This window comes from Cebidichthys violaceus, unplaced genomic scaffold (assembly GCF_023349555.1).
Source record: "Cebidichthys violaceus isolate CVI_PGR_0920_01 unplaced genomic scaffold, fCebVio1.0.p SCAF_25, whole genome shotgun sequence".
Lineage (NCBI taxonomy): Eukaryota > Metazoa > Chordata > Actinopteri > Perciformes > Stichaeidae > Cebidichthys > Cebidichthys violaceus.
In genome coordinates, this window is record NW_027176428.1 from 5,452,894 (window position 1) to 5,468,254 (window position 15,361).

The 15,361-nt window shown below is 43.1% G+C and overlaps 1 protein-coding gene across 8 annotated transcripts in view; it reads right to left on the reverse strand.

The window, feature by feature from the left end:
- ppfia4 (PTPRF interacting protein alpha 4) overlaps nt 1–13,563 on the reverse strand; it is a 63,145-nt gene extending 49,582 nt beyond the window's left edge. For 7 of the 8 annotated variants that reach the window (XM_068720069.1, XM_068720071.1, XM_068720066.1 and 4 more), the window contains exons 1-2: nt 13,199–13,563; nt 12,716–13,016 (exon numbers count right to left, since the gene is read on the reverse strand). In XM_068720069.1, coding sequence (XP_068576170.1) covers nt 12,716–12,973 — 258 coding nt within the window. In that variant the 5' untranslated portion in view covers nt 12,974–13,016; nt 13,199–13,563. The remainder of the gene's footprint in view (nt 1–12,715; nt 13,017–13,198) is intronic. The other variant, XM_068720065.1, reaches the window with a different exon arrangement.
- Between the last annotated feature and the right edge of the window lie 1,798 nt (nt 13,564–15,361).

Sequence of the window (15,361 nt, forward strand, 5' to 3'; positions counted from 1 at the left end):
ACAGTCTTACAGTTACAACCGGCCCTTTGAGGGCAACCATAATGCTGATGTTGCCCAGGGTGAAAATGAGTTTGACACCCCTGACTTACATGAACATTTTAGGCAAATGTGCACTCCCTGGATTGAAAGCATGGGTGATTTGACAGAAGAAGAAGAAGAAGAAGAAGAAGAAGAAGAAGACAAGAATGACAATCAAGTTTAAGCTGCACAACTAGACCAAAATGAAAACATAAGTGAACAAGAATTTTTACCCAAACTTCATTGCATTGCAGAGCTACTTCCTGGTTCCCAGAACTTTGGGTATGTTGACTCCTGTTTTCACCTCTAAATAAGTGGTTTAGATAATGCGCTATTGATGCACTCATCAATATTTTTATATTAACAATGGATAAAATGACTATGTGTAATATAATAGTGTGTCCAATAGTGCCACTGGCACAGATAATTATCATGAGACTGCAGTTCCTCTCAGCTCTACATAGCATTTTAGCAAATTAAAGGGATAGTTCCGTTTGAGGTGGGTTTGTATGAGGTACTTCATCCATAGTATATTAGCTATAGTAGATGGCAGTTGACACTTCACCAGTTTGGAGAAACAGACACCGTCTGACACAGGAGCAAAGTAATGTACTGCTGTGGACGAGTCAGCAGCAAAATGTATTTTAGCACCTAAAAGAAGGACCCACCTAAAAAAATATCAGTTTAAGTAAGCTATATCTAGAATATTTGAAACTGAGCTTTTCTGTTTTTGTCAATGGAGTATCTTGGCTTTGTTTCACTTTCAGTTCAATTCTCCTTTAGAAAGGGCCATCTAAAGGCAAGATAAAGCGGTGAAAATATTCTAAATATAGTGTACATTTAAAGTGATATTGATTTTTCAGGTGGGCCTTTCTTTTAGTTGCCTAAAATACGTTTTGCCGCTGCCCCCGTCCACAACAGTATATTGCTTTTTTCCTGTGTTGGTGTTCCTGTCTGATTCTCCAAACAAGGACGTGCCGGCCAGGTAATAAACTAAATATGGATAAGTACCACATGCAACCACACTTCCAAACACCCAAACTATCCTTTTTAATGCTAATGTTGCTCCAAATCTGCTAGGTTTGTAAATAAGCAACTGTCTGCTCAACACTTCAGACACATCAACTGTGATAACTTGTCAATGTGTTAACAATTGACCATAAAATCAGTTAATGCAAATTACTTGTAACACATTGTGTGGTGAGTAAAATAATTTTGTAACAGATGGAAATTGAATAATGAGCCAATTTATGAAGAAAACGATTTCTTCTTTACAAATCAATTCTCAAGCTCAAGCTTTATTTTTTTTATATAATTGGGAGTAGTCTGAGATTCATTTGTATTAAAACGTATTGCTGAACACTCTACTCCTATTTCCATATCACTCACATCGTTGTTGCTTAATTATGCCAGTTCATAAAGGCTACTCGTGTAGAAAAATATCAGTAATATAAAAAAAATGTATATGGGTTACAGATGCTTATTTATGATCCACATCCTGGAACCAATTCAACACAAATGATTAAACAAATAGCATAAAAGTATAATTTCTTGCGCAGCCTATTCACATAACGTGCATATGCCCATCGAGAAATATATGCTTCACAGGAGCCATTAGCTATATACAGCAATATTTGTCCTACCACTGTGTCCTTCTTCCAAATCCTGCATTTCACTTGCACCACCACACTCTTTCAAATGTGTATGTGTGTGTGTGTGTGTGTGTGTGTGTGTTATTGACAGTCAGCAGTGGGGGGGTATGTGCTATGTTGTGAGATTCTGACAAGCTGTATTTCATGGGGCAGATGAAGCATTTTGAAGTTCTTTAAATCCCTTTAAGGGTCCAGCCGGGGACTTAGCTTCTGATGCCGCCGCCTGTGCTGCAGCTGCTTAAGTCTCTTGCTGGGAAAAACTGGGGTCTAGAAGATGTCGCCCTTACTACTGTGTGTCTTTGCACATGTGGGGGTGAGTACAATTTCAGAGTGTATGCCCTTGAAGTTCATAACCTTGGGCATTGAGACCGTGTCACACAGTCTGACTTCCACACTTCCACAACAAAACCGCAGTCCAATATCCACACCCCCTCCCGCCCACCGACGCCTTATCTTCCATTCTTAGGGAGTTGCATGAGTGAAAGCGAACTGACAGAGTTCCAATAGGTTAGTTGTTAGACATGGCAGGGCCGCTGTGGGCTTAACTGCTGGCTTGAAAACTTCATCTCACATCCCCTTGCTCCTCCTCCTATTTCTCATTCTGTCCTTTCCTGCTTCCCTCCTTCATTACTCTCGCCATCCCCTCTGGTGGTCCTGCAACTCCAATCACTCTGCTATTATTACCAGGAAGAGGGAACTCTCACACAAACACACACACACACACACACACACACACACACACACACTGACTGTTCATTCTATCCATTACCAGAGCATGTCCCTCGCTACTGGGGACTGTCAGGTACACTTGATTCTACGTCTTCTTTTCCTGACTTACTCTCATTTTGTTTCTCCTTGCTAAATCTTACTCTCCACATCTATCTCTCTTTCCCACTCCTTCTTCCCTCACTCTCCTTCTTTCTCCCGGGTAGCCAAGGGGACAAATTGGCGCCCGGCTGAGCTAAATGTGCCTGGTGCTGAGAGCCAGATGGTACTGGCAGAGGGATGGAGGGAGCGAAGGATGGATGCCACTGAGAGATGAAGCGCAGAAGCCATGGTGTGGCAGGGCAGCGTGGGGGAGCTAGCTTTGCACACTAATAATCTATTAGTGCTCAGGGGCCCGAAAGCTGTGCATAAGCTCTTGCCAGGAGCCGGTCTGACCATGTCAGAGCGTTTGGGTGTGCTTGAATCGAGACTGGACAACACACTCAGGAAGAAGAGAAGTGAACTGCTGAGGAGTGGAGGAAAAGAGACTGAGAGATGATGTAAAGCTGTCGTGATGCAGCAGGAGAGGAAGAGAGGATAAGAAAGAGACAGAGAGAGAGAGAGGTGTGATGTCAGTCTGCTGCTGGGAGGTAGTAGACACCTTGTTAATCAGATTCATTCTCACTTCTTCCTCTATCTCTCTCTCTCGCAACATTTTGGGTCTGCCCATCGTTATGGGCAGAAGGTGTCTGACTCGTCCATCAAAACTGAAGGTTAAACAAGAGATTAGAGCATAATAAAGTAAAGTGCCGACATCTGGGAATGTGGCAAAATTGCCAATCCCTAGTTTAGCTAATCTGAAGAGAAAACAAAGGCGAAGGGCGAAAATTCAAACATTGTAAACATCCATCACAGCTCATGATGTCCGTAGTTGTACGCCCACATAGTTTTCCTGTCATATGAGGGACGATTACAAACATTTCAGATGTGCTACATTACCTACAACTGAAGTGATGAGGATAATCGTTCACTTCAAATAGTGAAATACTGGGATTTTCCTGTTTAGGTATTAACCTTAAAATGGATTAGTTTAGTGGATAATGGTTGGAGGCCGTGGAGTTAAGACGCCAACTCTGAACTCCAACAGAGAGACCTTTGTTGCATGTCTTCTCCCCCTCTCTCTCACCCCTTGCCCCAAAACATCCTTAAAAATAAATATTGGAGATGGTTGAGGATAAGCAATGGTTTGGTGCGGTTAAGGGGTAAAAACGTGGATGGGGTATCTTTCTTTCAGTTTCATTCTCTCTCTCTCTCTCTCGTCTTACAGGGTTTCTTGGTGACATTTAGCTGCTCACTTCATGCTCCACTTTCCTCAACATCAACCCAAATTCCAGTATTTGGTGCTTACATAACACGCAGCACAAGATTTGGACTTCAGCAGCAGACCAATGAGATGTGGTAATTTTTCCACTGACTTTGCCCACCCTCTTCAATATTCTCCTATCATGGTGCACAAAGCTGGCTCAGCCATCCATGCAGAAGCAACACAAGCCGTGGGCATGCTCGCTCACACACACAAACACACGCACATACTTGACACGACATGTAGACGCATGCTGACATTTAAGAAAACACAGACAGTATGTGTGTATGTGTGTTATTGTGTATTTGGGGATGGATGTGGATATGAGGAAGGGTGTTTGTGCCTTGCTGAATGTGTGTGTCATGATAAGCTCAGGCCACCTCCAAACACAGTGCAGGGGGACCTTGGAGCTCTTCCTCCTTCCTCTGAAGTGTGGTGTATTAGCTTTGACATACACCCCCTCTCACACTGTACCTGTAAGCAAAACACACCTTTAGTACAGTTACTGTGATGGCTGAGTACCAAGCTTGCAAGGTTCACTTCTGCTGGCCCTGGTTAAAGTAGGGTGAAATACCCTACTCTTTATTGGCCGAGCTAACCATAAGCCCATATGTTAATTAGATAGATAGATAGATAGATAGATAGATAGATAGATAGATACTTTATTCATCTCCAGGGGGAAATTTGTTAATTGCAAAACTGGGGTTGATTAAGGTCCTTAACTAATAACTTTCTTTGTCCTTCATTACATTGCTCTAACCTGAGGATGCACATCTGCTTTGGCTGATATCTTCATGAAGAACATAAATGGTATTCTTCATCGAAAAAAACCTGAACTCAACTAGTTCCCAAATGTTAGAGTACTTAAACACCAGGCTGAATGGTAGTGTATCACCTCTGACCACGGCCCTACCAAGTGGGATCTGTTTCACCTGTAACCACAATCAACAGGGATGTCACAGCATATTAATATGTAAACATGTACACCACTGTATGGCAACATTTACAGCTGCCCCTAGTTATGAAAATATAGTCCCCATTTTCTGAAAGTTGAATTGACTTTTGTAAACATTGGTGATTGTTGACTAAGGCTGCCAACTTTTTATTCATCATTATACCTCATTTCAGTTTCTTCTTCGACAGATCAATATATCACACCACATCATATTATATGCTCAACCAAATCTGCATTTAGACCAAATGACGTGATAACCGATGCCAGACTGTTATGTTGTCACACAGACAGGAGGGTGCTTTCCAGAGATTTAAACAGTGAGCAATTTGTGTAACCTTCCCTCCCACTCTAGACTGCATTGTGCTGTGGGCTAAGGTCAGCTGCAGGAGTAGGAGGGGACAAGAACTATCTGAGGGACCAGATAATGGACTACTGGGTTATTGATGAGTTAGATAAACAGAGAGAGTCTCTTTATGAAAGAAAGAGAATGAGCTAGAAAGAGAGAGGTTAGAAATAAGAAATAAACATCAATTTAGGGAGGAATGAAGAGAAAACATCAACAAGGATGAAAACTAGTGTCACATCTAGACCTGAGACAAAAAGAGATGGAAAGAGAGAGAGGCTCTCACATGTAAACACAGAGGCATATGTTTAGGGCTGTATGATATATCATTTCAGCATCGACATTGCGATGTGCGCATGCACAATTGTCACATCGCAGGACGTACTACAACTGTTTTTGCTGCGTTATAAAAAAGGAAAACTTGTATGGAAGGGTTTCCACCAGTGTTTTACAACCCCAGTGGCCTGCTGGGTAGTGTGTGCAACATCAGTGAGTGTGCAGTAGAGAGAGAGAGCGAGCGTGTTTGCAACAATGTGCAGGAAGCAGTAACATTATAGCTGTGAACGTAGCAGTGCAGTGTGTGTACAGTTTAGGCTATATGACAGTGAATAAACACCACAACTCCTCAAGACCCAAGCTCCCCTGTCTTGCTTGCCACCTGCTGATTAAATTGAAGTGGGTTAGCTCTGAAGTTAGCGACAACTTCGGCCTATGCTCAATTACAGTTTTTCTTGATTGCTTTGATGCAGCAGTCAACTCAAACTCCACATTTTCAAAACAGTGGCACTCATGGTCGAAATGACACATTTTGTTTGCAAAAGGCTCTAACCGTGCCAAAACATTTAAAATATGCAACAAAAGCAAATTTTGCCTTCAAACAACACAACTTGCAAACAAGTGTATGAGCTCTTCCAATCAACCATTACACAGTGGACAACAAAATACAAAATACAGCACTCAGTGCGAATCAGTGCACCATTGCTTGTCATTGTAGCCAATTACTGTACGTAGCTTTCATGCCAGTGCCATTTGTTGTCAAATTTGCCTTCTTGCAAAGAATTGGATCCAGAATCAGAAATGCTTTGATGCAAATTTTATTGATTCCATTGATTCTTTTTTTTTCAAACTGTGGCTGAAAACTGAAATACTTTAAATATTACACAAAATACATGTAAACCAAAATAAAATCTGTTACAGTAAAGTATAAGAAAAAGCCACTATAGTCTCTTCTGTCTTGACGATGGGGCCACATGGCCTCATCCACATCACATTCAATATCCTCTCTTGCAATGCACCGAGGGAAAAATCTTCTTGCATGCCTTATCCAACCTTGACATTCCTCTGCACCTATTTCTTGGGCAGCAGCAGTCATTGCATTCAGCAAGGGCATCTGCTCATAGGGACGGTGATCATAAACCTTCCACCTCCAAGCACTGAAGAACTCCTCTATGGGATTCAAAAATGGGGAATATGCTGGAAGGAACTGCATCATCATTCGAGGGTGTACTGCAAACCACTCATTGACAAGGTGAGAGTGGTGGAACGCCACATTGTCCCAGATAATGACGAAGAGTGGCATGCCAGGCCTCAACAGCCCTCTCTCCTCAGGTGGGATCAGCCTGTCATGAAGTGCATTCAGGAATATTATGAGGCGCTTGGTGTTGTATGGGCCAATAGTGGGGATATGGCATAGGACACCATCATTGGAGATGGCAGCACACATGGTTATGTTGGCGCCCCTCTGTCCTGGAACTGTGATAGTGGCCCTGTACCCAATGAGGTTCCTTCCACGTCTCCTCACTTTACAGAGATTGAAGCCGGCTTCATCAACATAAATGAAGACATGATGTGGCCCCTCAGCTTCAAGCTCCATTATTCTCTGAGTAAAAAAAGGCAAAATGACAATGAAAAGTGACTCCAGTTGACTCTAACTCCATGATATGACAAGGCATTACAGTATACTGTAGTAATGTTTCCTTACCTCCACATATTGGCATCTGGCCTCCTTCACAACGTCAGAGTTCCTTTGAAATGGAACTGTATAGAGCTGCTTCATGGCCATATGGTTCCTTCTTAGGATGCGGTCAATGGTGGTCACACTCACGTTGTTGATGTTCCTAAACATGCCCTGATCCGCGATCACTGCTGCCCTGATTTCACGCAGCCTTATGGCATTGTTTGCCACAACCATGTTCACAACAGCTGCCTCCTGCTCAGCACTAAAAGTTCTCCCTCTACCACCAGAGAATGGTAGCCTTTGGATTCTACAAAGAATACATGTAATGGGAGTGAGGAAACAATTACATAAAGTATACCACTGAGGATATTTCTGTATATACTGTACAGCAACATTACCTGTTTTCCTGTCGAAAAATTCTGACAATGGATGCAACAGTGTTTCTGTTTAGCACAGGTTGGACTCTTTGTCCAGCCTCTCTCAGTGAAAGACCATGATTGATAACATGATCAATAACAGTTGCCCGAATTTCATCAGAAACCTGAGCCCTTCCAACTATACCTCCACCTTGCACTTGGACTCCTCTTCCTCGAACCCCTCTACCTCTTACTCTCACTCTCATCTGCCTTAGACCTCTTCCATCCATGTTGGCAAAGAACAACCCAGACGCTGCACCTTTTAAGGCCTGCAGACTGATTGCTAATTGCAGATTTGTGTGAAGGAGTGTCAAACAGGTGCTTCAGTGATTTCATACTGATGTAGGTAGTTTCTAATAGTTAGGAACAGATGGTTTCTTTTTGGTTACCATAGCTAAAACAATGGAGTTTGGACTGCTTGAATGACATCCGTGTTAACTGTTCTGCAAAAGGGTGGGGAAAATGTGTCAATCCAATGAGAAAGGGTTAACACATTTGCAAGAGGTGTCTTGTGCTCTGCTGAGACAGTGACGATGAAAACCGAGTGGATCCCAGTTTCTTTAAGCAGGTCAACGCAATCAAGAAAAACTGTAAAGTGGGCTGATTTTAAGGTGGACCAGGTATTCTCATTTTAGTGACAAGCCGCTGCTCCGTTGCATCTGTAATATCTCTTAGATCCTCTCTAGGCACCACTCTTCTTAATTCACAGACGAACCACCTTATTTTAGGGTAAGCGACATGCGTTATTAATACCATGACATGTTAGATCATTGACTTTAGTCTGGATTGATGAGATAATAATATATGAATACAATGGTGTCATGGTGAGTCGACCAGTGTATTAATCTACCTAAATTATACCTTCACAATCACTTCAGAAGAGTTGTCACAGCGCTCACTCGCTTTTGTGTTTGGTGCATTGAAAACAATTGTGTAGCTATAAAGAAAAGTCTTCAGAGTAAAAGTCATTTTCCAGTTTTTTTTTAAAGCTATTTTAATTTTCTATGCAGATGTACTCAAAAATCACCCCAATCATTTTAGAAAGATTAATTATTTCCAAATAAAGTAATTCAAGTCATCTGGTGAAAATTCCTTCATGTAATTATTTTTCTATAATGTGCAGCCCTGAATACCTTACATGTACTTCTTCAAAGAGGCTTAGTGAATGTAGACCTATGTTCGCAATCTATGTGTGTGTTAATTTGTGTTCATGTATTCCTCACACACAGTCAAAAGACAGATCAGTAGTATGTGAGGTCAAGTAAACAACACAACATACAAAAGGTTGTGTGTGCGCGAGTATGTTTAAATGTGTTTCAGTATGGACTAAGGGGTTAGAATTCAGAACAACAGGCAGTTGTTGTTTTGGAAAGGAGGTGAGGTGTGTGTGTGTGTGTGTGTGTGTGTGTGTGTGTGTGTGTGTGTGTGTGTGTGTGTGTGTTTCTCTCTGTGTGCTTGTATGCTGGCAAAAATAGTCAGTGTTGTCTCTGACTGGAACAGGTGTCCAAACATCACAACACACACTCACACACCCAACAAACCAAACATGAAACTCACATCCCACCATATGGTGTCATCTCACAGAAATCATTTCTCAGACTTTGGAAAGCTCACTTCAGAGCCACAACAAAAGTTTTAAAAATAAATTGGTGGGGGTTTCCTTTAAGGAATACTTTTACATTTTATCTCTTTTTTGCCAAGGGTTGATCAAAACCAATCTTATGTCCGAATGTGAAATACGGAGGTAATGACTTACCTAGCTTAGCATAAAGACTGGATTTGTGCTTTTAAGGGAAATTCTGTGCTCTAAGCAACCAGCGGAAACTAAGCTGTTATTCATCAAAAATAGTTATAATAGTTCTAACAATAGAAATAGTGATCAATAGCTATATGACTTCCCCTAAAACTACAAATCGTCATATTTACATTTCTCTTTCTGTATGGATTAAACTAAACACACACAGAGCCATGCTAGATGTTTCCCATCTGCTTCCATTCCTTATGCTAAAGTAAGCTAATAACCTCCTGGCTCATAACACAGACTTGATCAGAATTTTTTCATTTAACTCATGGCAAAAACCCAAATAAGTACATTTATTATTATTACTGTTATTTAATTTGTAATCATTTTTTAAATCTGCCTTTCCAAGTTATAATATTACACGTAATAATAGAAAATAGTAGTAATATAGGAATATATGACCCAGAAATGCCAATGTTGTTTGACACACTGTCTGCTCTCTCTGCTTTACACACACACACACACATACACACACATACACACGCATGTACGCACGCATACACACACACACACACACACACACACACACACACACACACACACACACTCGCCTTACAACACATTCTACTTGACAGTGTCGGAACAGTTTTTCTCACACAGAAGAGGAACAGGCACTATGTGTGTGTGCATATACGGCATAAGCATGTGTGAGCATGCAAGCATGCATGCCTGAGTCTCAGTGTGTTTAAAACCTAATTTGTCTTTGGGCAAACCCATCTCTGAGGGCTGAATTAGAAGCATTTTGCACTGTAATGGGCTGACATGTTAATCTGAAACTCTATTCTCTGTAGCTAATGAACATATCCATCCTAGTCTCTTGGTGTGTTTGAGTGTGTGTGTGTGTGTGTGTGTGTGTGTGTGTGTGTGTGTGTGTGTGTGTGTGGTAAAATGGCAGCGTCGTCCCATTTTTTCGATGCTGCTGAGGCAAATTTGAGCGCTGATGCCAAGGTGATGTGGGTTTATGTATTTTTAACAATGAACATGGACATTTTTAATCACTAACACAGTTTGTTTGTACGTTTCTTTATGTGTGTGTGTGTGTGTGTGTGTGTGTGTGTGTGTGTGTGTGTGTGTGTTTATATATTATATGTGGAGGAAAGACATAGATCTGACAGTTCTAGGTCGGACCAGTCCCATGGATTCAGGAGACCTACAGAAGACATAACAAAAACAGAAGTACACCCACATACAAACACACACACACACACACGCACACACGCACACACACACACACACACACACACACACACACACAAACACACACACACCTTGTAGGTGAAGATGACAAATGTTTGTAGGCAAACGGAAGGAGAAGAGTGGTTGGATTTGGGCAAAAAAGGCTGCCTTGCCGTGCCAACACTCATACATCAGTCTACACCTTGGGAGCAGAGAGAACTGAACGAACACATAGAGAGAAATACATCTCGCGTAGTTGTCAACACACATGTTGACAGACTGACTGGAGGGCTACACAACAAAGGCGGCAAGAGCAAACGAATAGCTGTGATGTTGCATTGTAGTCAAGGGCATAAACACACCAACTACTGTGTGTTGAGCACAGCCGCGAATCAGCCTAATTACCGCTGACACATAGAATGGTGGGGTCAGCAGCATCGCCAACTGCTACAACATGGCTCTAATGCATTCATCACACCAAAACTTGAGATACCAGATACAGTATGTCGTTCTTTTCCACACTTCCCTCTCATCATGAGAAGATGCAAGCTGCAATTTCCAATGATGCATCAAGGCCAGACTACCCTCATATTTCTTCAGTTGAGCAGACATAAACTAGAGTAGAAATCAATTGCAAATGAGAATTTCTCATTTCTCTGGATTGCTTCACCCACTGTCCGTTGCATCATCTCTCTGCTGTGTCTGGTGTGGAAATGACCACTGCTGTGTATGGTACACGAGTGTTTGTAATGTTTTGAGAGAGAAAGTGTGTGAGAGAAAGAGAGAGAGAAAGAGAGAGAGCAGGAAACAGCTTATGCATGTACGCGCCAGTCATAATGTCTGCATAATGTCCCTGAGGTCTATGACTGTATAACTAATACTTGTATTATTGCTAGAATAAAACATTACGCTGAACCAAGCAGGATTAGAAAACAAGCATGACAGCCTCTTCCCACTCTCTCCTCTATTGCCCTCTCTCTTTCTCTCTCTGGCACACACACATTCACACACATCCATATACATATACACACACACACACACACACACACACACACACACACACACACACACACACACACAGACATGTATGCATGTGTGGAGGCAAGCAGCCCAGGGCCATGTACACTAGCAAGCGGCCATGTTTCTTTCACAAGAGGCTGCAGTGAGGCTGTCATCGTCAGCATGGTTCTCTCCCTTGCTCTCTCTCTCACACACACACACACACACACACATACCTACACACCGTACTGTGACATCATGCCACGCATTTAGACCAGAGGGTCAGAGGGTAACGCAGCTTTATGTGCTGAGGCTTCATTGTCGTCATGCTCAGTGACTGCACCAGCCCTTATTCAGCTCTCTTTTTCTCAAATACACACACTTACACACACACACACATGGGCGACAAACATCAAAGATATCCCAGTTTACCATCAGCACCTTTCACTCACATTACTACTGACAGGCAGCTCACCGCATACAGAGGTGAGGCTGTTTCAATCCAGATAATGATAGGTGGGCCCTGCCCTCTTCTCTGACCAGCAAGGCTCTCGACAACTGGCTGAGACCTCCACAGTCTGAGCCAGCATTCTTCCTTGTGTGAGTAAAAACCCTCCATCCACCTCCGATCCATCTTTCAACCTACTACATTACCTCTCTACCCACTAGACATTTAGATCCTCCTTTTTGGCACACTGCCACTTAAAAGCTTCTGAAGTGGCATGTGCCATCATCCTCATAGCTATTCTTATGGGGATTTCTTAACAGGAATGTGTATAGCTCGAGAACAGACGTATTCAACTTTCTCAGGTCTAGCTCTAGCGGTGGGACCTTAGATTTGTTGCCACGTTTCAACCCAACGGCACTTTTTTCAAGGAATAGTTTAATTTCATCAGTACCACCATGGCTGCATTAACCTGCTAATTAGCCTTGAGGCAAAATAAGATGCTTAGCCCCTATTAGCCTCCCACTTTCTGAGCAATCTGTATGTATTTTGTATGCTCTAACATTACCTGACTAGTATAGGCAACCGTTAAGCACAAAACTGAAATACGGATGGTCTTAAAATTAGATGTTGACACAGATTAGGTATAGCAGGGGCCACCTTTATGCCATTTTAAGGCCATTTGGTGCATATTCCCAATCAAATGTTCAGTAACATTAGCACAAAACAGTGGAGCTTTGCCTAGTTGGAGGTTTCAAGATCACCACTGACCAGCCACAGTGTAGACATGTGTCCATTCAACACCACCTTTGTACCTTACGGTTGTTGCTGTCTTATGCAAAATGTAATCGGTCTCACCCCACACCACAGCCCGACCCTCCTCACCTGAGGCAGCGCGGCGTTGATCTGCCGCTGGAGCACGTCCCTCTCGTGCAGCGCCCCCTGCAGCTTAGTCTGAGACTGAATGAGGGTCTCCTGGGTTTCCCTGAGGGACTCCAGGAGCTTGTCCCTCTCGTCCAGCATGTTGACCATCAGCTGCTCGAAGTTGGCCTCCTGGTCCGAGCCGTTCGGGACGCCGCTGGTGCCTCTGGGAGGACCAGCTGAGTCTCCCTCGTTGATGGTCGGCATCACCTCGCACATCATCTTCCCCGCTCCGTAGTCTGGGCAACGCTATAGGACAGAGTCGCTGTCGGGATTAATAATGGGATATATGTGGGTTATAAACCTGCTAAACAGACTTACAGTAACTGAGAGAGGGCCTTTTAACGCCCCGTAGCAACGGACCACCAGTACAATCGTAGATGCGCGTCTTACACTCTTTGCATTACATTCCTCGTGCATCAAACGTGCATCCTTACATCGCCTTACCTAATCAGAGTGATTGAAACGATGAGATGATGGTTGACCTTTCATCCATATTAAGCGGCGTTTTTTCACCCCGTGAGCAGATCCGCCCTGCCCGGCGCGCCATGCACTCACATGTAGAAATCCCGGCGTGATATGATTGACAGCTCAGCGATAGACGGGTACGTTTGGATGGGTGGTGCCCGTGAGCACGACGGAGATCATAGCATATTGGCATAAAAAAATTTAAAAAAGGAAAAATATCCGAGAGGAAACGTTTAATCTGCGTCCTTAGACTTGGGGACAGTGAGAGCGAGTCTTATCTGCATCCGCCTTCTCCGCTTCCATCTCTCCACACACCGCCACCGAACCGACGCTCACTCCTCCCACACACACACACACACACACACACACACACACACACACACACATTTACTCAGCCACAGACAGACACACACACACACACACACACACACACACACACACACACACACACACACAGGGGAATCTGCAGTTGTCACCACTAAGCCACAGCTCTGGAAATAAGGGACCAACTCCCAGCGTTTAACCTATAGGGCTAAGCGTTTGGCACCACATGCGCGTGCAAAGCGGAGGACTGCAGTACGGTCACTCATGTCACAGCATCATTTCTAAACTCTGTACTGGTATCATGCTTCTGCAGTTTTCACAGACTTGACCCTTAACTGGTAAAATGTAATTAACTTTTCACATCAGCACCACTAAGCGCGTTCACGACACGAGAGCTCCTGAGACACGATGCGCGTTCTCGCAGCATCAGTTTAACCAAACCACAGAGGCAGGCTGTGCACTAAGAGTGAGCAGCGCACCCTGCAGGATCTAAAACGAAGTTTAAGATCATAAATAATAACAGGCGTCTCCTTGCATTGTTTTGGCTGTGCTTTGCTCTGAGTGACTAACAATGAGTCTCACTAAATTGGTTACCATCCATTCCACAGCACCTGAAGGCTAGGCCTATAGCAACCATACACTGACAGTGGCCAAGCGCTACCTCTTTGTTGTTGTTTATGTTGCAGTGTCTAGGACTTTGTCTTCTTTACAGTAATGTAATTGCTCACAGACATCAGAATCAGAATCATGTTACACACACAAGGAATTTGACTTGAATGGTGCATAACAATAAACAATGAACAACACAGTGCAATAATCAAGACATAATTTAAAAATAGAAAAATATTAAAATTTACAATAAAATATGGTAAACAAGCTAACAGATAACAGTACGTTAAAACAAGTATATTATAAAAGTGACAAGTGTATTTAACATAGAAAGGATATGCAAGGGTGTGTAACAGTAGGAAATTGTCCTGGGGATGTAAGAGTCAGAGTCAGTGGGGGTCCCGGGCTTTGTTGATGAACCCAACTGCAGATGAAAAGAAACTGTTCTTGTGGTGTGAGGTCCTGATGGACCGCAGCCTCCTGTCAGAGGGAAGGGACTCGAACAGTCTATGTCCAGGGTGAGAGGGGTCGGCTACAATCTTTCTTGCCCGCTTCAGGGTCCTGGAAGCGAACAAGTCCTGTAGGGACGACAGATTGCAGCCAATCACTCTCAGCAGAGCGAATGATGCGCTGCAGTCTGCCCTTGTCCTTGGCCGTGGATGCAGCGTAGCAGACACTGATGGAGGAGCAGAGGATGGACTCAATGATGGCAGCATAGATGTGCACCATCATTGTCTTTGGCAGGTTGAACTTCTTTTGCTGCCTCAGGAAGTACATCTTCCGCTGAGCCTTCTTGGTGATGGAGCTGATGTTAAGGTCCCACTTGAGGTTCTGGGTTATGATGGAGCCCAGGAAGCGGAATGACTCCACAGCGCTGCTGGGGGAGTCACACAGGGTGATAGGGGCCGGTAGGGCTGCATGTACATGTTGCTCTCTTTTGAATCCAATGAGTGAACTGTCGGATAATGTATATAAAATATATATACTGAGCTTATTTTTGGATTCAGCATATTTAAATAATTGTGTTGCACTTTAAATGATAAAAAGGGGACCATTTTACTTTATTTACTTTTTATTTCAGTCTTAGGGTTATTTCAGTTAAAATAATTATCAATCTAAAACATGTGCCCTTCCCACATACAAAACAATTCTTTGAATTTGACAGTTAAAAGTAAAGGTAGGCCCTAGGTTTGAAAGTGTGAACAATAT